Here is a 25,215-nt window from a genome sequence, read left to right as displayed (position 1 = left end):
CCAGCACCGTCTCCTCCGGGCAGCGGAGGCTGCTCCTTCATGTGGGGTGGAGGTCCGCCTGCCTCCTAACCCAAAGGGGCTTTGTTCAGTGCTCAACCCAAGGAAAACAGCGGCAGCGCGGGGAGAGGGCTGTCCACAGAGATGCAGAAGCCAGCCTGGGTCAGTGCTAAACCCAAGGAAAACAGCGGCAGCGCGGGGAGAGGGCTGTCCACAGAGATGCAGAAGCCAGCCTGGCCCAGGCACACAGGTGGACGGGTGGAGGAGGAGGGAGCCAGGCAGAAGGGAAGGCCCAGGAGGCTGCAGACGCCACATTTCCCCAGGGCCACAATATGTCACGAGCACTCAAGTGTCCGTCACCCGCCTCACATCCTGATTACCAAGGGCAGAGCCGGCAAGATAAGGCAGGCCACGGAGCTGTAAAGAGGCCACAGGCATCCAATGCTCCTCCCGGCTCCCTGTCTCCGCCTAAGGCTCTGCCTTGCCCAGTGCTACGGGCTGCGGAGATGGGAACCCGCAGCGTGGTGGCCCTCAGATGTCGGGCGCTGCATTTACGGAGCTTGACTCAAGCCCCGCTGGGCCCGTCGAGGTGCAGGGCAATGCCCAGAGAAGGCCGCCTGCCAGACAGAAGGGAGGAGGCTCATCCTGCAATTGTGAGGTCCGGCCTGGGTTTCCGCCGTGCCACTGGGCACGCTCCCCAGCAGATGGGAAGCCAAAGGCATCTTAACTTTTTTATTCTCACGACACAGAATTAACTTCTAGGAGTTTCTGGTGAAAAATCCCATGGTGGATCTTACTGGAGCTTCCCGTCCCTACCCAGCTGCCATGAACCTGCAACCCTAGACCTGTGTGAGGGGCCCTGCTACCCCCTCACCTCCAACAAACCCTGAGGTACCTGCTGAGTGCTGCGTCCCTGCCACAGCCTGTGGGCCGCACCTGAACCTCACCTCCGGCCTTGCACTGAACCGGCCTGGCTGCCCCCACCACTTTGCACGCCCAAAGGCATCAGGAAGTGCTTTCCCCAACCTCCTCACCGGAACCAGCGCCTCCTTAGAGTCACCACCACGGACTCGGGGACGAGCTGCGCCCCAGCCCCAGCCCAGCTCCTGAGGGTTCTTCCAACCGCACCCCCTCCACACCACAGCGCCCCTCAAGCTTCCATCCTTGCCCTTGTTCTCTGCAATTTCCCTGATCATCCTGTCCTTTGTCACGGCTCCAACTGGATGTCAGTTCCAGCCCAGACGTCACTTCCAACCACAGACACGATCGCAGACATCACGCCAAGCCCCTTATGCAGCATAGGCTCAGCCACTGCTGGGACAGCTCACCCTGTCCTGAGGGTCCACAGCATGGCCCCTGCCCAGCTCCCCGCAACTATGCCTCTCCCCTCCCACAGCACACGAGGGCAGGCCTCGGCACAGCTGTGACACCTGCTCCTACCAGACACAATGAGGGCTCAGCAGCCTTCCGTGGCACACACCCTCCTCTGCAGGAGGCCCCCCAGACTCCCCGTCTGCCGCACCTCCCACCTGATGGACAGAGAGGGCAGAGCCTTGGGGAGACGCCCCTGGCCGCCCACCACAGAGCCGGGACTCACTCCATCCCCGGGTCCCCTGCTGCCACCACTCTGTGGTTTCCTGCAATCCGCAGGCTCCAGGCCTCATGGATGCGGCCACCCCTGGCCCAGCGTCCACTCCTCTCCACTGCATGGCCAACATCTTGGAAAAATCCTCCATCACCTACCCTTCCTACCCCTCCACATCCTGTGCGTTCGGCCCCAGCCCAGAAATCCCCTTCATGAGGTGGGCACAGCCCCTATTACTAGAAGCACATGGGGCTTCTCTGCCCTTCTTGGAGCCCACTAGGCCCCTAGACCTCTTTCCAAAGCTCCTGAGCTCTTGTCCCTTGGTACCCCTCGTCGGCCCCATGCTTTCTGCTGGGGCCCCCCCGCCTGACCCCTCAGACATGGCCTCCACCGCTGCACTCCGGGCCTGGTTCCCCACAACCTTCAGGTGCAACGCGAGTTGAGCATGTTCCCCCAGCCCCGGCAGGGGCCTGCCCAGTCCAGACCTGGAGACACAAAGGGGTGTCTGTGACTCCTCCACCTTCCAATCAGAGACACACAACCTGGGAAGAAAACCTGTGCGGTGCCGAGCTCCTGCCGAGGGAGACAGCCAGGGCTGGGAGGGGGCCGGACAAGGCTCAGTCCCCAGGCACCCATGCCGGGCAGGTCACGCTGGCAGCCCAGGCAATGGGAGGCAGAGGGCACTGGGCTCTGAGCTGCACCCGCACCGCCCAGCCTGGAGGAGAAGGCCCCACACAGAGGCCGTGCGTCCCCCTGCCTGTGCCTCGGGGTGTGGACCCTGCCGGGAGCTGGTGGTCACCCTGTCTCAGGCTCACAGGCCCAGGGACCCAAGGTCTACCTCTCACTATACCCAGGTGATCTGTGCCGTGGGGGCCGCTCCACTCAGATGTCATGGGACCAGGGCTCGGTGCACACTTCCTTACGGGATGGGGGTGCCTCACCGCCCTCACATTCCAGCCAAGGGCAGGACGTGGCTCAGTGAGTGTGAATGTTGTTGACAGTGTCCTCACAGGGGACCAGAGCACCACAGAACTCACAGCAGATGACACTCATCGCCTTGTCTCCCACTGCTGCCACCGCAGAGGGGCCCCTGTTGCTGTGAAAGCTACGGGGACAAGTTCAGTTCACTGTGGCTCCTGCGTTCTCCTGCTCCCACAAGGAACAGGGTGGTACCCCGTGCAGTGTGGAGACATCTCGGGGGTCCCTATGTACAGTGAGGAGATGTCTCAGGGGTTCTCAGGCACAGGAAGGGACATCTCAGGGTCCCCAGTGCACAGGAAGGGGACACCTCAGGGTCCCCAGTGCACAGGAAGGGGATGTCTCAGGGTCCCCGTCTCCAAGCCCCCGCTGTGCTCATGTCCAGGGTCTTATGACTTCAGCTTTCAGAGGGTGGTGGGGCGTGAATGGAGCGCCGGCCACCCTGGCGTGTGCGGGATTCATGCACGGCTCCTGGCTGCCTCCCTCGCACCGTGCTGGGGTGGATGTCAGTGGACTCGGAGGGAGGCTGGGATCTGTTATTGTGGCCCTGGGGTACTTGCACACACACAGCGTACACTTAGCTGACCGGCAGCAGGTGACACAGTCCTCCTCAGTGTGACAGGCTCTGTCCATGCCCAAGGCGGGGGAAAGGGAAAGGCGGCAGCCTGAGAGGCTGTCCTGTGCGTGGTGCCCCTCCTGGCCAGAGCCGCTCGGTCCCAGGGCAGTCAGGCACCATCTGGATGTGTGCACTGCCTCCCTTTCCTCTCCCTGACGCTCGCCTGCCAATGCCCGGCCGCCGCCTGCCCATCCCTGAAAGAAACGCTCCCAAACCCCATGGGGAGCCAGGTCAAAGCAGGGCAGGGGGCTGGCTCCAGCCAACTTCTGTCCCATGTTCCACAGCCCGCCGCGGTTCCAGGTCGCCAGACGGAGGAAAGGGCAGGAGGGAGCGGAAATCAGAAAAGTTCCTTTCTCCCTCAAGCCAGCAGAATGCCCTTGCTCCTCTGAAGTTAATAAAAGCACTGGTTGTGACTTGTGAGAGTTTAGGCTGTGCCATCGGGCTGTTCCGGCTGTTCCTGAATGGCTGAGAGGGGCCTGGGCAGCCTGAGCTCCTCTGTGTGTGGCACTTCGAGCCTGCATTGTTGGTCCACCTGGCCTGGGCCGTGTCTGCAACAGCTCTGTGCCCTCATCCCCCCAAAACACATCTCTTGTGACGCAAAGGACACCCAGCTGCCCACAGACCTTGTGTGCCCAGGGGAGCCTCATTAAACCCGCCACCGCCGCTTCCCTCACTTCGAGTCCGCTCGTCTTTCCAATCGGAGCAGAAATTCCTAAGCCCAGGTTCCAGAACTGCAGGATGGGGCCGACCCCGAGACGAACAAAGAAAATTGGACCCACAGACCTGGAGCGGGACGCCTAGCAGTCATCTCCACCTTTTTAAAAAGTCTCCAAGCTGCACAGGTTTTGCTGGTCAAGTGGGGAGAGAAATACCCTAGGGAGGTGCCTGCCCACTAAGAGGACACCTGCAGAGGGGACACCGCACCTGCCCCCATGCCTCGCGACCCTGTTGCATCTCACCTGGCCTCGAGCGCCCTGCAGTTCCCCGGCGCCTCCTGGGCAGCGACCACAGCCGCCGCAGGGTCCCCCGGGATGCTCCCTTCTCGGCCATCGAGCTGCCCTGTCACGAAGGCTGCTACAAAGCGGACACAGCTCTGGTTCTTCACGCAGGGACCACAGGCGACCCCTGATGCTGGAGACACAGCCTTCGGGTCTCTGCGGGGACAGCTAAAAGCCGGATGGGTGCTGCGTGGTCATGAGAGGCAGGTGCTCAGGACTCTGATGACTCTGGGCTTCACCAAGTCACAAGAAAGAACCCAAGAGGGTTGAGCCACCTCCTCAGAGCACCTGGCCTCCCGGAGCCCTCAGCCGTCCTCGCCCCAGGCCTGGCCTCCTGGAGCCTGGCCCGAGCCACCACCGCCCTGCACGCCGGGAAGAGCAGGCAGACAATGCCGTGGTGCCGAGAGACCCGGCTGCTGCGCCTGCCCCGCTGTGTACAAGTTCTGGGCCTTTCCTTCCTCGGACAGGGCGGGGGGGCCTGTGTGGGCTGGACCCCTTGCCTTATGGAGCAAGCCAAAAACACCTTCCAGGCCTCAGGAAGTCTCAAGTTCAAACAAACAACTACAAACCCAGAGGAAGGGAGGGACGTGCTGCTGGCTGTCCTGAAACAAAGTGGGAAGTTCCACGCCTGTGACCCCGTCTGCTGCCGAGCTCCTCAAGGGAGGAAGTGATGAGGCTGCTTTGAGTGGCCGGAGATACTTTTCCCCAAGAGGTGTTGAGCCGGTCCCAAGCCAGCAGCTCCCACCCTCTGCCCAATGGTTGCTTCCAAAGTGGGGAGGTGACAGCGTCCAGGGCTCCCAATGGCCCCCGAGGTGACGTGCCAGCCTCAGGGTCTCAGAGTCACTGGGCACCATGCTGAGCACACCCAGGGCTCCAGGCCTCACAGCTGATGTGCAAGGCCATGCAAATAGCCTAATGCCATTTTAACTCTTATTAGTCTATGCTTCAGGCCACAGGAAGAGAAGGTGGTGGGGCTGGAGCTCAGGCCTGTTTGTGAAAGCCACACACTGTCCCAAGCACCACATGTGCCCTTCTGGGAACCAACGTGATTACAGCATGCATCTGGTTTGCAGCCAAAGAATGCATTTATTCAACATCGTTTACTGAGTGCACACCCGTCGCGCCACCCTGCACAGGCACTCACAGAACGGCTGGAGGGTCCCGCCTCCTGTGTCCCCCACTGGCATCGGGGACACCCTGCACAGGCACTCACAGAACGGCTGGAGGGTCCCGCCTCCTGTGCCCCCCACAGAACGGCTGGAGGGTCCTGCCTCCTGTGCCCCCCACTGGCATCGGGGACACCCTGCACAGGCACTCACAGAACGGCTGGAGGGTCCCGCCTCCTGTGCCCCCCACAGAACGGCTGGAGGGTCCCGCCTCCTGTGCCCCCCACAGAACGGCTGGAGGGTCCCGCCTCCTGTGTCCCCCCCACAGAACGGCTGGAGGGTCCCGCCTCCTGTGCCCCCCACAGAACGGCTGGAGGGTCCCGCCTCCTGTGTCCCCCCCACAGAACGGCTGGAGGGTCCCGCCTCCTGTGTCCCCCACAGAACGGCTGGAGGGTCCCGCCTCCTGTGCCCCCCACTGGCATCGGGGACACCCTGCACAGACCCTCACAGAACGGCTGGAGGGTCCCGCCTCCTGTGTCCCCCCCACAGAACGGCTGGAGGGTCCCGCCTCCTGTGTCCCCGCCACAGAACGGCTGGAGGGTCCCACCTCCTGTGTCCCCCACTGGCATCGGGGACACCCTGCACAGGCACTCACAGAACGGCTGGAGGGTCCCGCCTCCTGTGTCCCCCACTGGCATCGGGGACACCCTGCACAGGCACTCACAGAACGGCTGGAGGGTCCCGCCTCCTGTGCCCCCCACAGAACGGCTGGAGGGTCCCGCCTCCTGTGTCCCCCCACAGAACGGCTGGAGGGTCCCGCCTCCTGTGCCCCCCACTGGCAGCAGGGACACCCTGCACAGGCACTCACAGAACGGCTGGAGGGTCCCGCCTCCTGTGCCCCCCACTGGCATCGGGGACCCCCTGCACAGGCACTCACAGAACAGCTGGAGGGTCCCGCCTCCTGTGCCCCCCACTGGCATCAGGGACACCCTGCACAGGCACTCACAGAACGGCTGGAGGGTCCCGCCTCCTGTGTCCCCCCCACAGAACGGCTGGAGGGTCCCGCCTCCTGTGTCCCCCACTGGCATCGGGGATACCCTGCACAGACCCTCACAGAACGGCTGGAGGGTCCCGCCTCCTGTGTCCCCCCCACAGAACGGCTGGAGGGTCCCGCCTCCTGTGTCCCCCCCACAGAACGGCTGGAGGGTCCCGCCTCCTGTGCCCCCCACTGGCATCGGGGACACCCTGCACAGGCACTCACAGAACGGCTGGAGGGTCCCACCTCCTGTGTCCCCCACTGGCATCGGGGACACCCTGCACAGGCACTCACAGAACGGCTGGAGGGCCTCTGCCTCCTGTGCCCCCCACTGGCATCGGGGACACCCAGCACAGGCACTCACAGAACGGCTGGAGGGTCCTGCCTCCTGTGTCCCCCACTGGCATCGGGGACACCCTGCACAGGCACTCACAGAACGGCTGGAGGGCCTCTGCCTCCTGTGCCCCCCACTGGCATCGGGGACACCCAGCACAGGCACTCACAGAATGGCTGGAGGGTCCCGCCTCCTGTGTCCCCCACTGGCATCGGGGACGTCAGAGGGAAAGGCTGCTTCCACGCCCGGAGAGTGGCACCTTGGTGTCCCATTAGCCTCTGGAGAGGTGGCACCTTGGAGTCCAATTAGCCTCCACAAATACGGTGATTCTGTTCAAAGTGTTATGTGCTGGGTTTGCTCCTCTGAGAGCTACAGGTGTTGAGAGCCGGCTACTGCCAGGAAAGACAGAGCCCCACACACCATCCCCCTCCTGCCTTCCACACCCACCACCCAGATGCAACAAGATGGTCCCAAGGCCGCCGCCCCCTGAAGCGGCCGGAAGCTTGTTCTCTGTGCTGCATCCCCCAAAACAGCTACAGAGGAAAACAGGGTGAGAGGCTCAATGTCTCAGCCACCCAGGAGCAGAGACCACGAGCCCCGTTTTGTTAGGGGCTTGTGTGCGAGCCCAGGACAGGTAAGCCCTAACCTGACTCACATGAAAATGGGGAACCAGATGGCGCAGTTCGCGTGGTGTTTCCAGAGCTCAGGCCTCTTTGGTTGTGTTTGTTTGTTTGTTTGTTTAGAGACAGAGTCTTGCTCTATCCCTCAGGCTGGAGTGCAGTGGCATGATCCCAGCTCACTGCAACCTCCACCTCCTGGGTTCAAGCGATTCTCATGCCTCAGCCTCCCAAGTAGCTGGGATTACAGATGCCTGCTACCATGCCCGACTAATTTTTGTACTTTTAGTAGAGACCGGGTTTCACCATGTTGGCCAGGCTGGTCTCCAACTCCTGACCTAAGGTGATCCTCCAAGGGCCTCTTTGAATAACCAGGAAATCAAGCCCTAAATGCTGGTTCCATCCACAAGGACAGACGCAGAACAGGCTTTGTATTCACGGAAGCAGGGAGCGGTGGGCACAGGAGCCATCAGGGTCGGCTCTGGGGTCAGCACCAAACCTCTCTCTCTGCCTTTCCTTCCCTGTGCGTGGTTAAGGTGCTGAGGAAAGTCACAGAAATTGGAATGGCAGGGCCACTTGCAGCTGAGCAGGTCGGATGTGCACACCCGTTCATCATTCAACGTCCTAAACATCTAAATATGTTTTAAAGATGTTACTAATTAAAACCATTTTTCAAAAATCAGTCCTGAGATAGGAAGCTCGCTCACGATCGGCTCATTTCTTCTCATATGTGGCGCGTACAAGCTTTGGGTTCAGCAACCATCGTGAACACCCAGCTGTCCTCTCCCGGCTGGCGGGGGCCGCTTCCTCCCTAAGCTCCTTGGTAGCCCCCCCATGAGAAAACACAAAAAACCCACGTGAGATCCGAGTTCTTCCTGTCACCCCACTGCTTGGCCTCAGGGAGGCTCCAGAATGGCTGGGCCCCTGAGAAGCGGGTTGACTTTTGTGAACCCCGGGAGTCTATTTCACACAATGTGGCCCCAAGCTACTGTTAAGAAATCCATATCAATAAATGGTATCATTTCTGGCAGGAAAAGAGTTTTACATTAACCACTCCATTAGTCGTGGAGTAGGGAGTTGTTTAGGGCAGGTCTTAAATGAGCTGTTGGGTGATTTAAAATTCAACACTGGCCGGGCGTGGTGGCTCACGCCTGGAATCCCAGCACTTTGGGAGGCCGAGGCAGGTGGATCATGAGGTCAGGAGATCGAGACCATCCTAGCTAACACGGTGAAACCCCGTCTCTACTAAAAATACAAAAAATTAGCCGGGCGTGGTGGCGGCACCTGTAGTCCCAGCTACTCCGAGGCTGAAGCAGGAGAACAGCATGAACCCAGGACGCGGAGCTTGCAGTGAGCCGAGATTGCGCCACCGCACTCCAGCCTGGGCGACAAAGAGAGACTCTGTCTCAAAATAAAATAAAATAAAATAAATAAATAAATAAATAAATAAATAAATGAATGAAATAAAATAAAATAAAATTCGGCGCTCCTGGGCTGATGCGGGTGGGAGCTGCCGTGCGCACCGGGGGTGAGGCACAGACGGAGGTGTCTTGTTTCCTCTCTCTCGGTAAAGCGTGGGGTGCAGGGAAGGACAGAGCATGCTTGTGGAGACCAGTGACTTCCCCACGCAGCCCCCACAGGGCAGTGACAGCAGCGCTGGGAAGCCCCTCACTGTCAGACTGGGCGACCCCAACCCCCCTGCGCCAGCCCTGCCGGACCAGTCTTTGCCTCTGGGTTTCCCACTGCCCCGGGGGCCTGTGCGTCAGGTTTGGTGTGTGACTCCTCACGGCTCCGTCGTCTTCCTGTCTTGGTGTCTGAGAGGCCACTCACCGAGCAACCCCTCCTCTCCTTCAGTCCCAGCCCGGGACCCACCAGGGAAGGTCGTGGCTCTGGTCTGGCGGAGGCACCTTTGGTGAATGGCCGGAAAGGCCACACAGCTTGGCCTCAGAGGTGCAGGTGACCCAGTGCTGCTCCCGGCCTGAGCATCACACACTGCCCTCCACCCCAGCCCTGCCGCCCCATGACAGACCTGAAGACCGAGCCCGGAGCCGCGTGTGGTCCCCTGTGCAGCGTTTAACAGGTGTTCCAGCTGGAATCCTTCTCTTCAATGTCCATGACAAGTTCCATTTTAAGAGATAAGGCATTCTTACAAAAACGAAGTCTTGTTTGGGGCATTACCTCACCATCCTTAACAGATTGCCAAAAATGTCATTAATGAAACTTAATACTAGTTCTTTCCTTTAGGGAATTAAGTAGCACAATTGTGTGTTAGGACTAACGCTGAGAAATTGGTTTTCATGCTTTGGAGATTTGTCTCATTTCTTTAACATTATTAATAATGGAGTAAAGCAAAAAAAACCACAAAAAACAAAAAACAGAACATTTGCTGAGAGCCTAATTTAGATGCAAACGCCAGCCAATCCCATAATTTAGGAGGAACAATAGGCTCTTTTGTATTTTCAAACTCACAAGTGTTAAGTTTTCTTGAGTGTCTCCTCCCAAAGGTTCGGTTTCTTCTCAGCACTGGGTATCTCCTGGGACCTATGCTGGACAAAGGCTCCTGGGGTGGGGGAGGGAGGAAGGGAGGACAGCAGCTCGCTATGGCAGAGCGGCCTGCAAAGTGCTGTGTGCTGAAGCCCGGGCTCGTGCTCTCTGTGACCTTGGGCATCTGTGAGAATAGTGACCACAGATGTCACCTCTATCACCATGTGACCGTAATGAGGTCAACCACAGACCCTTCCTCTCAGAACCTTCCTTTTCCTTCTCATTTACCTGGAAAATCCCCACATACTTCATTACTGGGATCATCATTGTGGTCACACACCTGACTGTATGTGAGGATGACCATGGCAGCGGCTCCCTGCTGTGCACAGGAGCTCATGGCCAGCACCTGCCTGCACTAACCACGTGCACAAGTGACCCTAACAGCAAACAGTTCCCCAGAGCCTCTTGTCTGCCGGGTGCTTCTAAGTGTTTTTCATGCAGATTTAACTCATTTAACTCATTTGATCGTCACATCAACCCTAGCAGGTAGGTGCTCTCCTGAGTCCATTTTGCAGATGAGGAAACCGAGGCACCACACAGTCACATTCACAGTCACAGATGGCAGAGCTGTGTGGAGACCAATGACTTCCCCATGCAGCCCCAACAGGGCAGTGACAGCAGCACTGGGAAGCCCCTCACTGTCAGACTGGGTGACCCCAACCTCTCAGTACCAGCCCTGGCGGACCAGGTCCTTGCCTCTGGGTTTTCCGCTGCCCGGGAGGCCTGTGCGTCCGATTTGACCTCACAGGTCACGGGTCCAGCACCAGGATTTTAACCTAATAGTCAACGCAACCCTTCTTCACAGTGGGCCCCGCTAATCTCACAAGGTGCAAAGCCTCATCCCACATCTTATCCACGTATGACCACAAGGCATTAGACGTTCTAACTTCACTACTTCGCTAGAATTCCAATGTAGGCAGCTCCATTTTTGTGTGTGTATCAGACAAGGGCAGTTAGCTTGTAAACATTCTGAAAGGCATAAGAGATGCTAATTTCTCCACACCCAGAGTTATAAAATGAATGTGACCAGACACATTCTGAGTTAATCTGAAAGGTAGAAGTGTGAAAATACTACTTACAGTAGTATCCTTCCAACTCTACGGACGGTGACGCGAGCTGATGCGGAGACGATAGTTCTGGTGAAAGAAGGGGCTACGTTGAGAGTGCTGCCTGCACGTCGTGGGTGGCGGAGGAAGCGAAACACACAGACAAAGCAGCCGAGCTTTCCATACTTAGGCTGCAGAACTAACTTGGCTCCAGAAACTGTATTTGGTTAAATTATGAATCAATAGACCCTAGGGTCTGTTAAAAGTATTCTCTACTCATGAAAATGTGTTTATCAGACACAGCATGCCGTTCACGGGCAGCTGAAGCTGGGAGAACTTCTGATTGTGATGCTTGTGCCTCATTCTTTATTACAGCGAAAGCAGGTCTCCCGAGCCGGCTTCCCTCATATTTACTAGTCCCTAAAGTCCTAATTCTGGAGTGCACCCTCTGGTATTCAGCTGGTATCAATGATCAACAAATGTGCTCCCCAGAACGTCTGCAAAATGAATAGAATCCCTAAAATCCGTGTGTCTTCCATACCCAAGGGGCCAAGCGTACGAAAAGCACCAGAACAGCAGCATGCCAGGGGCGCAAAGGTCCAAGCAAACTCGTCCAATGAGGTTGGCCACGCCGGGGACTTCGTGGACTCGGAGGATGGCCACGCCGGGGGCCCCTGCAGACCTGGCGGTCAGCCATGTGAGACGCTTTGCGGACTCAGAGGTTAGCCATGCCCGGGGGCCTTTGTGGACCCGGCGCCCCTAGTTCTGACGGGGAGTTCGCACCACTGTAGAAGGTGGTCTTACCCTTAGGGAATGCCAAATGCAGGGAACTCTAAACATAAGACTAAGGGAGGAGGCAGCCAGCAGGGGATGTGGAGTAGCAGGTGAGGATGAAACGCCAGGTAAGGAAGTGCCAGGCGATGAGGCACCAGGTGAGGAAGTGCCAGGACAGGAGCTGATGAAACAGTAGGGGCTGAGGTCAGAGGGGGCAGTGGAAGAGTCAGGAGTGGCTTTGAGGAGGGAGATCGGGAAGACACTGGAAGGCGGCCACTATCCCAAGGCAAAAGTGTGTGAAAAGGGGCCAGCAACTCAGGAGGCGGTGGCCAACACAAGTCCCCACGAAACTCGGAACGAACCTCACAGGTGTCCCCTTCTCAGGTGCTGCCCGGCATTGCTCACTCCTGAGACCTGACTTGCGGTCACTCAGCGCCAGCCCCTGGAGCCACAGGTCTCCCTGAAGGGCGCTCCAAGCAAACACAGGGTCAGCCCCCACCGTCCTCAGAGCAGGCTGGAACTGAAATCCCTGGGAGCTCATCAGTCTGCCTCCAGTTCCACACGTGGGGCCGTGCTCGTGCCGCCTTCACACGGAGGGCGTCGGACTCACCCAGCTAGGAGGCCCGAGCGCTGCATTCTTAGGAGCTCTCGGGACGCACTGAGCTGTGGCGTCAGATCACAGAAGGCTGGCAACATGGGATGCCAAGGATGCTCAAAAAACTCACTGTTTCCTCACAAGCCTCTCTCCGCTGAAATCTCAGAAACCCGCTCCTGAATCCCTAGTAACAAGATCCATAACACAACATCCCAGGAAAGCTAATTGTTCTTTAAAAATGTTTCCATACTTTATAGTCACACTCATCTAATTGGAGACCTAAATTTCATGTTACAAAAGAGCAACCTGCACAGACGTCTACCTCATTTGGCTGCATGGTTTTCCTTCTAAAGGGCCTCAACACATTTAAAAAACGGACAAAGTGCCGGGCGCGGTGGCTCAAGCCTGTAATCCCAGCACTTTGGGAGGCCGAGACGGGCGGATCACGAGGTCAGGAGATCGAGACCATCCTGACTAACACGGTGAAACCCCGTCTCTACTAAAAAATACAAAAAACTAGCCGGGCGAGGTGGCGGCGCCTGTAGTCCCAGCTACTCGGGAGGCTGAGGCAGGAGAATGGCGGGAACCCGGGAGGCGGAGCTTGCAGTGAGCCAAGATCACGCCACTGCACTCCAGCCTGGGTGACAGAGCGAGACTCCGTCTCCAAAAAAAAAAAAAAAAAAAAACCGACAAAGAAATCACGGCTCCTTGAGGAGACGCCAGTCACTGAGGCCAAAGGCAGGGGCATGAGAGGGGAGTGCTAAGGCATCCGTCGGAAACTGCTGGGCGGGCTGATGAGCAGGTGGCATTTTGCCAGGGAGCCGCACCTTCTCCACTGAGAGGTCTTCAATTCCACACAGAAATGCGCGCCCCCTGCCTCCTGGGCGCATCCCCCCAGAGTTTTTCCTCTGAGACCTGAAACTGGGGTATCCGGACAGCTGTGCCTGTGTGGTGGTCCTGAGACGCTCCCTCATCCCCGAAAGCCCCTCCGTGCTGCTGTGTCCCCCAGCCCACCGCTCAGGCCACAGGCCCCTTCCCAGGAAGAGCTTAAGGACAGGAGGCGGCCACAGCTTTCGCTCAGGGAGGGCGACACCCCACTCTTCCTTTACTCACAAGCTCCGTCAGTTTGGCCTTCACTTGCACCCAGAACCCTGTCACCCACACCACCCGCCATCTAGGGTCTGCAGCCCACACGTGTCTGCCTGTCACGGGCCGATTGTCCCCAAACTCATACATTGACATCCTGACCCCCAGCACCTCAGAGTGTGACTGCATTTGTAGACAAGAGCTTTACACAGTTCATTAAATTGAAATGAGGTCACTAGGATGGGCCCTAACCCAACAGGGCTGGTGTCCTTTTAAGAAGAGGAGATTAAGACACGCGCACACAGGGACGACCATGTGAGGACACAGGGACAAATGACATCTACACGCCAAGGAGAGAGGCCCTAGGACGAATCAGCCCTGTGACATTTTGACCTTGGACTCCCAGCCTCCAGGACTGTGAGAAGATGGACATCCGCTGTTGAAGCCACCAGCCTGCGGCACTGTGTTACCGGAGCCCCAGCAGACCAAGATCCTGCTGTGGAAGCCACCAGCCTGCCGTTTCAGGGACACACCAGCCTCGCACACTCCAAGGGCTTCTCAATCCCATAACACAAACACTGTCACGGTGCCATCCTCAGCTGTGTGTCACGTGGCCATGAGAGAGAGAGGGCTCCATGCCACGGCAGGCAGATACCCCGCGGGCGCGGGGACACCCATCTTGAGGGTTTGCTGGCCGGGAGTATCAGAGAACGAGGCAAGTCTACTTCCTATGTTTCCTTTTTCCAAAATCGACCACCGCGATTTTGCTTCAGGTGAGCTTCTCACAACCTTGGTGCAACTTGGAGGCTTCATGACTGAGGGGAACAAACTGTTTTTCTCTGCTCTCACCCTGCAACAGTCAACACAGAAGACTTCCATGGCCCCCAGACACCAAGAAGTGTGTGGGGTCTCTCTGCACCACAGGCAACCAATCAGTTCTGCACCAATCAATTCTGCAGCAGATGCCAGGCAGGTGACCCAGTTCAATTCTGACTCCTTCTACCTGGAGACAGCGTCAGACCAGCAGGGTGAGGGCTCAGACCTCCCACTTCCCATGCCAACCACAGGCCCCAGTTGTGACCTGTGCCTCTGCCCAGCTGGCTACACATCAGGGGTCCCACGACCCCTCCTTGGGTTGGGTTAACTTGCGGGAGCAGCTCACAGAACTTGGGGAAGCACTTAGTTACATTTTCTGGTTTAATATAAAGGACGTCACAAAGGATACAGGTGAAGAGCGGCACAGGGTGAGGCACGCGGGAGGGCATGACACTTCCAAGCCCACCCAGGGCGCCACCCTCCAGGAACTTCCTTGCACTCAGCCTCGGGCAGCTGCCCGAGCCCAGTCCTTTGGGTTTCTATGGAAGCTTCCTTATGTAGGCATCATCCATCCATCCATCCATCCACCTACACATCCACTCATCCACCCTACATTCATCCACCAACCCATCCATCCACCCACCCACCCATCTACCCATCCATCCATCCATCCATCCACTCATTTATCCATGCATTACCCATTTATCATCATCTGTCTGTGACAAGAGTTAGTATGAGATCAACTAATGGAAAAGGTGGGGCTAGGTTTAAAGATTTTTCTACTACAGCAGTTCCCCAAGTTTGATTCCTGAAGGACTTCATCAAGAACTTAAAAAATGTCAATTCTCAGACCCTATCCCAGACTTACTGAATCAGAAACTCTGAGGGTGGGCCCAGCAGCCTGTGCTTTAACAAGCCCCCCAGGTGATGCAGATACATGCTCTAGTTGGAGGACCACTGTTCTGTTTCATCAAATGCTTAAATCAACTAGATCCATAGCATTGCTCCCTCGAATGTCTTCTACCTTTTCACCAATTACTAAAATTCCAAAGAGAAAACAAAAACAGATGAAAACGAGCCCTAGCACATAGAAGGGGGGTCAAGGGGAAGTTGCCACTGGAAAGTGCCCCTGGCCTTGTTACTAAAGATCAGGTTTAGAAGAGTATATAAAATGTCAGTTCTCAAGGTCAAAGGCTACAGATTCACAGACCATATGGACAGCACACATTATCCTCCTTTACATGCAGATTAGCCTAGATAATGAAGGTTCTAGGTGACAGAAGAAATGCATAAATCTGAAATTAAAACACAGCAGCAGCATGTCCTGGACAGCAGCAAAGATAAAATGCCTGTGTGCTTGGAGTGAATCTATAGAGGGTGAGGCTCTGTGCAGCTGAATGAGGCAGCTGCTCTAAGGCCAGCCGCTGTACGCAATCCCTCAGCTGTGACCCAGCCCCACCACTGTCCTGAGGACCTACGCCAGCTGCCACATCAGTGTCCTGTTGCCATCAGCTCTTACCTGGCACGGACCCTAGCATGATCCCCGAAGGAGAAGCAGCTCCATGACCTCGAGCTGAAAGGTGTTTGGCTGCAGGTGGGGAAGTCTCCTGAGGAAGTGCTTGGAATTTAAACCCGAGGTGGGGATCAGGTTTACCTTGACCTTCACCCCTACCAGAGAATGTGCACCACACACCCCTACACCCTGTGGTAGCGTCATGTCAATATTGCACCACAAACCCCCCTCATGATGGTTTCACAGCCTCTCAACCTAATAACTTGCCTCCACTGAGTGGTACCTTACACACAGCGTGAGCAGAAAGTGGGTTTGTGCTGAAGGAAGAGGCCAGTGTTAACGGGCGGTAAGTGGAGTGTGGCGCAGGGTCACCTCCCCTAACTACACACTGCAGGGTGCTCATAACCGAAGATACCTGGTAAGCTGGATTTGAAAGTCCTGGTGAAGCATGCAATTATCAGTAACGCAGATGTGTGAGAGGACGCACATCTTACTGCCTGTTCCAGATGAGACAGCCCACACTGAGAGCCTGGCTCGCAGGACATTCAGTGAGCGGCCAGTGTCACCGCTGCTCTTCTGAGACGGCCTTTTTACAATTAAAAATGCGCATGTGTCTCTCGGAGCTCATGAAGAAACCCCAATCCCTAAAAATCTGGGGAATGACATCACCCTCTGGAGCGGTTCCCACTCTGTGATTCTGACATCCAGCCGCACGCAGAGGCACGCAGGGCAAGGAGGTGCTTTCTCCTCCACCCCCGCAGCCGATCGGAAGCCTCCCTGTGAACCTGGCATCCACACAGCCCTTCACCGTACTCAAACCCTGCAAACCCTGCACGGAAAAGCTCCACTCAAGCTTCAGAAAAAGAGAGCTGATAGTCTAAGAATCAGAGAGCAGACGGCATGAAAATGGTTTTGTTTTCTTTCGACCCATATACAATAAGCCTAGCAGCTTTGATCACAAAACCCCCATTAAAAACATCTTGATTAGACCAACCCATACAATGGTGCTTATGCTGATTTAATCATTGGTTCGCTCTCAAAATCCATCGGGGTGGGTAGAGAAAGACAGAGAACCACACCCAAACCAAGCAACCGACATTTTAATCTCCCAGGCAAGTACTAGTTAGACAACTAGTAATGGCATATATGACATAACATATGGCAACATCAGGCAAAACACTTGGCAACTTACTTTTAATGATATATCATTATTTCCTCTTCACTTCAAGGAAAACTAGTTAAGGATGCCTCTCCCTTCTGCATAACACAGCCTGAGAACTCAGATGCCACCGCCTGAAAGCCAGGGCCAGATGCAAGCTGTCAGCCCAGTCTCTGCTTACACCTAAAATAATCGATCTGAACTGCTCTTCAAAGCTTATTTGAAATAATATTTCGATTCATACTGAAAATGAACCTCCAGTCCACTCTTTACCCATACCGTCTCACACATTTGTCTGAGGTTTAAATTGCATTTAATGAAGAAAAGAACCACCTGATTGGTCCAGGTTTTTTCCTCCTCAAAATGAGCTTCCAGGTAGCTTCACCATCCCCACCCCTGGCTCTGAAACCCCAAGCTCTGAAAGCCCTTGGCTCAGATCATTCTCAATTCGAAAGCACTTGTGCATTCTCCATTGCGAGGGCTGCGGACGGGCAGGTTGATGGGCAGATTTCAGACACACAAATGGCTCCGCATGCAGACCCAGCATCCCTGAGAGAGCCCGTGACACCAACGTGCCGTCATTTTAACTATTCGGGGCAGCACGCGATCGCCGACAGCCTCTGAAAACACACCAGCTACCAACCAGTGCCCCCCATGTCTCGGCTACCACCGCTAGAAAGGAACACGCGGGCGGCTTACAAAAATCAGACGCATTTCCCCACAATTCAGCCCATGATGTCAAGCTTAAGCACCGATCACTGACGGCCAGAGCTCCTCCTACCCGTGTGCTTGGAAACCGCATTTAATCTCTGCACCATTTCTTCCAGGGCCATCTCTTCAGTCCTCAGCCAAAACCTCATCCTCCGACACAACAGAAATGATGCTGGCAGATCCGCTTCCTCCGCACGGGGGGCGCCTGCGGGTGGGGCCGTGCGAGTGGGGAGGGGGCGCGGCGGAGGCGGGGAGGGGGCCACGGCAGCGCTTTCAGCCTGGAGCCGCCGCCTCCCTGCCCGGGATTGGTTCCGCGCCACCGGGAGGGGGGCGCGCGCTGCGCCGCGGGGGGCGGGGGGCGGCTCGGCGGAAGCGGAAGCGGCGCGCGCCCGCCCCGGCGTGTCACCACCGTGGGTCACCTGGGAGTCTTGTGGGTGCACCACCGAGGTCACCTGGCAGCCCCGCGGGTCACCGCGGAGGTCACCTGGCAGCTTCGCGGGTCACCGCCGCGGTCACCTGGGAGCCCCCGGGTCACCGCCGCGGTCACCTGGGAGCCCCGCGGGTCACCGCCGAGGTCACCTGGCAGCCCCGCGGGTCACCGCCGCGGTCACCTGGGAGCCCTGTGAGTGTACCACACAGGTCACCTAGAAATTCGTGTCACCGCCGAGGTCCTCTGGGAGCCCCGCGGGTGCCGCACAAGTGCCCCCGCCCCTCCCCCCGGTTCCGGGTCTCCACACTCTCCCGGTTTGCGGGCAGCCGCGCGGAGCCGCGAGTAGACTGAGCGAGTGCAGCTGCCTCCGCGGGGCCGCGCCTGGCCGCCGTCTCCCTTTACCTCCGGCCGCCCCGCGGCAGGTGCAGAAGCTGCAGAGGCCGCAGCAGCCGAGCGCGCCCCCTCCGCGTGGCCGCATGCCATCCGCGCCGCGCCCAGGTGAGCAAGTCCGTGGGTCGCTGGGTCCATGCGTGGGTCCGTGGCTGGCCGGAGATGGACCAGCCCCTTCCCGCAGGGGCATCGCCTGCCCAAGGTCGCAGGACCCGGTGCAGGAAGAGCGCGCTGCACGCACGGGGCTCTCCACCCTCACCACCATGGTTGGCACCAGGCCACAATGTGCACTTGACACCCGCAGCGTCCTGGCTGCCACCTGCAGACTCCAGCTCGTGTCTATGCAGGGCCATGGCCGCCACCACAGGGCCATGTGCAAGAAACTCTGAGCTCTCCTCACCCAAAACCGCGGCTATCCTTTTGTGGTTTGGTATTACCGGTAACATACCCTTCCTTAAAGAAACGGTATTTTGGCCGGGCGCGGTGGCTCAAGCCTGTAATCCCAGCACTTTGGGAGGCCGAGACGGGCGGATCACGAGGTCAGGAGATCAAGACCATCCTGGCTATCACGGTGAAACCCCGTCTCTACTAAAAATACAAAAAATTAGCCGGGCGCGGTGGCGGGCGCCTGTAGTCCCAGCTACTCGGGAGGCTGAGGCAGGAGAATGGCGTAACCCGGGAGGCAGAGCTTGCAGTGAGCTGAGATCCGGCCACTGTACTCCAGCCTGGGCAGCAGAGCGAGACTCCGTCTCAAAAAAACAAACAAACAAACAAAAAAAAAGAAACGGTATTTCAGGCCTGTAGTCCCAGCTACTCCGGAGGCCGAGGCAGAAGCAGAGGCAGAGGCAGGAGGATCATTTGAGTTCAGAAGTTTGAGCCTGGGCAATGTAGCAAGACCACCCCCCCCAACCCCACTCCCCAATCGGTTAAAAAAAAGATAGAGAATTCCAGCAGGAAGTAGTACCCTTTTCCATGAATGGTTTGGGAATTCAAGCATCAAATGGCTGAAGTTTGAACTACAGCTCGTGCCAATAACATGTGCACATGCACCAGCAGTCCAGTGTCCAACAGAGCATGCGCGCACCATTCCAGCTTCCAGCAACAATGCACCGGTAGTCCAGTGTCCAACAGAGCATGCGCGCACCATTCCAGTATCCGGCAACAATGCACCAGCATTCCAGTGTCCAACAGAGCATGCGCGCACCATTCCAGCATCCGGCAACAATGCACCGGTAGTCCAGTGTCCAACAGAGCATGCGCGCACCATTCCAGTATCCGGCAACAATGCACCAGCATTCCAGTGTCCAACAGAGCATGCGCGCACCATTCCTGTATCCGGCAACAATGCACCGGTAGTCCAGTGTCCAACAGAGCATGCGCGCACATTCTAGTATCCGGCAACAATGCACCAGCATTCCAGTGTCCAACAGAGCATGCGCGCACATTCTAGTATCCGGCAACAATGCACCAGCATTCCAGTGTCCAACAGAGCACGCGCACACCATTCCAGCATCCGGCAACAATGCACCAGTAGTCCAGTGTCCAACAGAGCATGTGCACACCATTCCAGTATCCGGCAACAATGCACCAGCATTCCAGTGTCCAACAGAGCATGCGCGCACCATTCCTGTATCCGGCAACAATGCACCGGTAGTCCAGTGTCCAACAGAGCATGCGCGCACATTCTAGTATCCGGCAACAATGCACCAGCATTCCAGTGTCCAACAGAGCATGCGCGCACCATTCCAGTATCCGGCAACAATGCACCGGTAGTTCAGTGTCCAACAGAGCATGCGTACACTATTCCAGCATCCGGCAACAATGCACCGGTAGTTCAGTGTCCAACAGAGCATGCGCGCACTATTCCAGCATCCAGCAACATGTGAGTCCCCCAACATCCCGGTGTCCAGTGGCACATGTGCGCCTGGACGTTCCAGTGTGGTGACCTTTCAGGCACGGAGCGAGGCCAAAGGGATAAAAAAATGAAGGTGACACAGTACTTCCCCTTATAGCTCCCACAGGTCTGGATAGGCCAGACAGATCTGGAAATAAATAATTCATAATAAAAAATAATTACAGAATAAGAAGTACAACAACCACAGATAGAAAGTACTGAGTAAATCTGTAAGAAATGGCTGCTTTGTTTTTGTTTTTGCTTAACATGAGAAACGTATTGAGTATCAGCAGTTTCACTTGGTTCTATAGAATCTCTTTGGAGTCCAGTGAAAGGAGGACTCTGGAAAGGCCTCGGTGTGGATGGGAGCCTCTCCCTGTGTGGACAAGCATCCCCTGGGCTGCCCAGAGCTGAAGCAACCCCACTGTGCCTACGACTGCACAATTGCTACCTCCTGTCTATACATGGTCTCAAATGGGTGCCCTCAAATGGGTCTGCTCCTAACTCATTCCCTGTCAGTTCAGGGAACCTTCACCACTCCCCGTCGCCCACCCCCCACCCCAACCCTACCCCTCCAGCTTCAGGGAAAGCCTGTCATCAGGCAGAAGGGTCCTGAAATGCAGGCCCTGCCCTTTCCACTAGTCTAAGGCAAAACACTCTCCCTGGTCCTCATCCCACACGGCCCCAGGCCACACTCCCTGAGCACTTGCCCTCTTCTCCCAGTGCCAGGCAGGTGCCCTCCAGCCTACCCAGCCTTGGGCTGTATCAGGATCTACCAAGGGCTTGTTAAGCTCACATCGCTGGGCTCTGATGGCTCCTTGCTGATCCAGGAGGTCTGGGATGGGGCCTGAGGCTGTGCATTTCTAGCAAAATTCCCTGGGATGTTGAATGTGCTGGTCCACGTTTTGAGAACCACTGCTGAAATCTGTTGCATCTTAAAAGCAAGATGAAAGGAAAAGGCCACACTCTCTGGCCCATCCCGCTTCTCTGATCTCCCTCTTCACCCCTTGGACATTTCCACACATGCTATTGGCTTCTTTCCTCAACCCTGTGCCATCCACTCTGTCCCCTGGCCAGCATCCTCTAGCTGGCACATGTCATGTTGGGGTACCAGGGTGGAGACCCTTGGTCTCTGTGGCCATTGACTTTATTACTTGTCAACTTGGCTGGGCCACCGTGCCCAGATATTGGGTCAAATGCTAGGTTAGATGTCTCTGTGAAGCTATGTTTAGATGAGATTGGCACTTATGTCAGTAGACTGAGTAAAGCGTGTGACATAATGTGGGTGGGCCTCACCCAATCCATCAAGGGCCTTGAGAGAAAAAGACAGAGGTTCGGCCGGGCGCGGTGGCTCAAGCCTGTAATCCCAGCACTTTGGGAGGCCGAGACGGGTGGATCACGAGTTCAGGAGATCGAGACCATCCTGGCTAACACGATGAAACCCCGTCTCTACTAAAAAAAAATACAAAAAACTAGCCGGGCGAGGTGGCGGGCGCCTGTAGTCCCAGCTACTCGGGAGGCTGAGGCAGGAGAATGGCGTGAACCCGGGAGGCGGAGCTTGCAGTGAGCTGAGATCCGGCCACTGCACTCCAGCCTGGGCGACAGAGCGAGACTCCGTCTCAAAAAAAAAAAAAAAAAAAAGACAGAGGTTCCCTGAGGAAGAGGGAGCTCTGCCCCCAGACGGCCTGGACTGCAACTCAACTCTTCCCAGTCCCCGGCTGCCCCTGGCCTGCGGATTCTGGACCTTCCAACACCCACAATTTCAGGAGCTGATTTGTTAAACTAAGTCGTTCTTTCTCTCTAGCTCTGTCAAGTCTTTATTCTGCCTTAAATTATAGCACAAATGATGCCATCTTTCCATAAAAATCATTTAACTCTTGCCTAAAGAACGACTGTCACCATTACACCTGGCATTAGGGAGCACTGGGCACTCCAGGCACCTGCCAGATGCTCCCCACACTAAACTATTGGTCTTCACAGAGAGCTGGGAAAAGGCACCGTTTTTAGCATTTTACAGAATATGCAGAGAGGTTCAGCGACTTGCCCCAGGCCACACAGAGGCACAAAGATGCAGACCTGTGGTGTCTGTAGTGTTGCAAGGGGAATGGCATCCACAAAGTTCCCGGCAGATAGACCCAGGACACTTAGGTAAGGTCCCAAGCCGTGTGTCCCAAGGGACGGCTTTCTTTCCATCCCTGGCTCGGCCTCTCTCCCAGGGAGGTTGAAGGTAACACGACACCTGGATACCAAACAACCTCATAGCGACCGACCGACCTTTCTGGATGATCAGCCACAAAGCGGATGTGAGAATTGGGAGCTGGAGCAGGCAGGGCCAGGCTCCCAGAGCCAACCCCAAGGCTAGGAGAGCAGGGCTATGGAGGGGCACAGTGGCCCCGGCCACAGAAGGGAAGGCATAGGTGTTTTCTGCACAGCCTCACTCCACGTCTTGGGAGGGAATCAGAGAGGGTGGAGACTGGAAAAGGACTGTGAGGAAATTCACAAGCTCATCGTGACTGGGAGAACCCGGCAGGATAACACCCAGCATGTCAGGGATGCACTGAAGCTGTGGCCCCAGAAATCTGGAAACGAACCCTCGATTCCGGACAACCAGGGCTGGCTCTGAGGTGCAGCACTGAGCAAGGCTGGTGGCTCCTGCCCGCCCAGAGCTCACGCTGCAGCAGAGGTGACATGGCACCTGGGTATGTGATGGCCTCCATGCGGTGACGGGAGGGCACAAGCTGGCACCTCCCCCTCGGGGGCCAGTGTGACGTGTGAACAGGTCCCTGTGTCCCAGCAGTGAGCAGGTCCTGGTCCACACACGGACGACTGAAGGACTGCACTTCTGAAGTGGGGGACAGGGAGGGGAGGGGCGGGAGAGGAAGGAAGAGGAGGAGCTGCTGGACTTCTGACTTTTTTGTACCTTTGCAGGGCAAGGAAGTCTGGAATTCACATTAACATAAACTATAAATGCAGAATCAGTTGATAAGGACAGTTAGTGAGGAGATGGTCTTTTGGGGATAAAATCTGGCAGGATTGCTGACCTGGACTCCATCATCTAAAGTTCTCACACACAAATGACCATTACATTTTGATGCATAAAACAAGTAACTTAATATGTATTTTTGTCTGACTATAAAATCATTGCATTCACTTTGGAAAATACAGAAAATAAAAATAAAATACACTTTAACAGCATCACCTAGAGGTCTTTTTATCCTTCTGATGCCTTTTTATACAAAATTATAACAGCAATGTATATTCTTTGTAACAAATTTTTCACTCAAACATTTTTTCATGATGCTACTCGTCTGCATGATTTTAAGTAGCTGGGTGAGTATTTCCTGGGATGTGTGTTTCAAATTTTAATCAGGTTTTCTAGTGATTCTTGGCTGTCATAAACACTGGCAAAGAAACACACAGGCAAATCCTTATCTCACATCTGATTGTTTCTCTGGGTTAATTTCCTACAAGTAGAGGTACAGGCCAAAGGGTATGGCTATTTTAAAGTTTCTGAAATCCGTATATGATTTTTATATGTGCACGTTATGGTAACATGCATCCACGCGAGCAGACACAGGGCGCTGTGGGATTCTGCACCTTGTTCCTTGGCAGGGGGTCCCTGTCACAGGGAGCATCATGATGGGCTCACGCCATCCTGGGGGCAGCCTGGGTACTGCTCGGATGGGTTTATTTGGTTAAAAAACAAAAGGCAAACTCACTTTAACTAGAGACCATTTGCCTGCATGGTGGGGAGAGCTGCTCCTGAGGCAAGAACCACAACTCAAAGCTTGACATCAACGTGGGCAACTGTAGAACCCGGGGCGCCGGGGCCGCCTCAAGGGAATCTCAAGAGTCGCCGCCGTGGGCAGGGGCCATCGTGGGCTATGCACTGCCCCAGCTGGGACCCTCCGCCCCCCGCAACCCTGTGCTGAGGTGCACTGCAAGTGGACGCCGTCTCCTCCCAGGCAGCCCGGTTAACCCAACCTCTCCCAGTTACATTGAATGTGTCAGATCCCCACTCACAACCCTTCCAGTGGGGGCTGCAGGCCAAGCCTCTGTGAGTCCCCTGCGTCCCTGGGGTGGAATCCCTGGGGCCTGGAGCACGCGGGTGGTTGGTGTGGCCGTGCACACCGGAGCCAGTGGAGGAGCCGCCCTGCCTCTGCCAGCTTCTGGGGAGCCAGCACCCTTGACTGTGGCCCGACCCAGCTGCAAGCCTGTCTCCCCGTGTCTCTCCCCATCTTCCATGGACACCAGTGGCTGGATTATGGTTCCTACTCCAGGGCAACTCCATCTGAGCTCATGCATCTGCAGAGGCAGCGGCCCCACCTCCACGAGGCCACACCCACAGACACTGGGGGTCAGAACTCAACACATCTTTTCAGGGACACAATTCTACCCACGATAGCAGGAAAGGGACCAAGACAGGCTGCGGAGCAGCCACACGCACGACTGGCTGCAGACACGGGTGCAGGGAGGTGAGTGGCCCTGGGGACCCCCTGAGGGTCCTTGCTGACCGACCTGAGGATCCACCTGGTGCCTATCCCGGTCCCCACACAAGTCATTCCCTCCTAGCCATGCCCTGCTGTGGAGTCCTGAGCAGAGCTCTGAGGAGCTGTGGAGGCTCAGTGGCCCTCGCCCTGCTCTGATGCCAGAGGCCCCAGAATCCTGGCGAGGAGGAGCGTGCTCAGACCCTGTTGGACGAGGAGCAGGAATCCGCCGCGTAGAGAAAGAATTCCTTCAAAAGCAACTTTAGATTCCACGAGACGTGCCTGGGCCCCAGGTTGGCAGGAGGACGTGGAAAGACAGCGGCATTCCCTGCTGAGAGCGGCAGAGGCAGGTGGGAGCTACGGGCCCTTTCAGAGGGGATGTCTGTGCCCAGGGCAGAACTGAGTCAGGCATGAGAGAAGGCTGCCATGACAGATCTGGCACCAGCTGAAATATTCCAGAACGCCTTCGTCCACCTCCCAGAGCTCCAGGGCCAGACAGGTTC

The 25,215-nt window shown here is 56.5% G+C and overlaps 1 protein-coding gene and 1 pseudogene across 9 annotated transcripts in view; both read right to left on the bottom strand.

The window, feature by feature from the left end:
• The window catches only part of MCF2L (MCF.2 cell line derived transforming sequence like), a 206,740-nt gene that overhangs the window by 109,275 nt on the left and 72,250 nt on the right, over window positions 1-25,215 (bottom strand). Inside the window, exon 1 of one of the 9 annotated variants that reach the window (XM_073014511.1) lies at window positions 18,344-20,385. The exons of 3 other annotated variants lie outside the window; for them this stretch is intronic. In XM_073014511.1, the coding sequence (XP_072870612.1) occupies window positions 18,344-18,704 (361 nt within the window). In that variant the 5' untranslated portion in view covers window positions 18,705-20,385. Of the gene's footprint in view, window positions 1-4,135; window positions 4,739-17,581; window positions 17,784-18,343; window positions 20,386-25,215 lie in introns of those variants that run through there. 5 more of the 9 variants (XM_073014512.1, XM_073014517.1, XM_007960964.3 and 2 more) reach the window with 5 other exon arrangements.
• LOC103214829 (uncharacterized) lies at window positions 1,487-4,128 on the bottom strand (annotated as a pseudogene).

The sequence above is a fragment of the Chlorocebus sabaeus genome, chromosome 3 (assembly GCF_047675955.1).
Source record: "Chlorocebus sabaeus isolate Y175 chromosome 3, mChlSab1.0.hap1, whole genome shotgun sequence".
NCBI lineage: Eukaryota > Metazoa > Chordata > Mammalia > Primates > Cercopithecidae > Chlorocebus > Chlorocebus sabaeus.
Note: the sequence above shows the minus strand (reverse complement) of the source record. Positions and strands in the feature narration are given on the sequence as shown.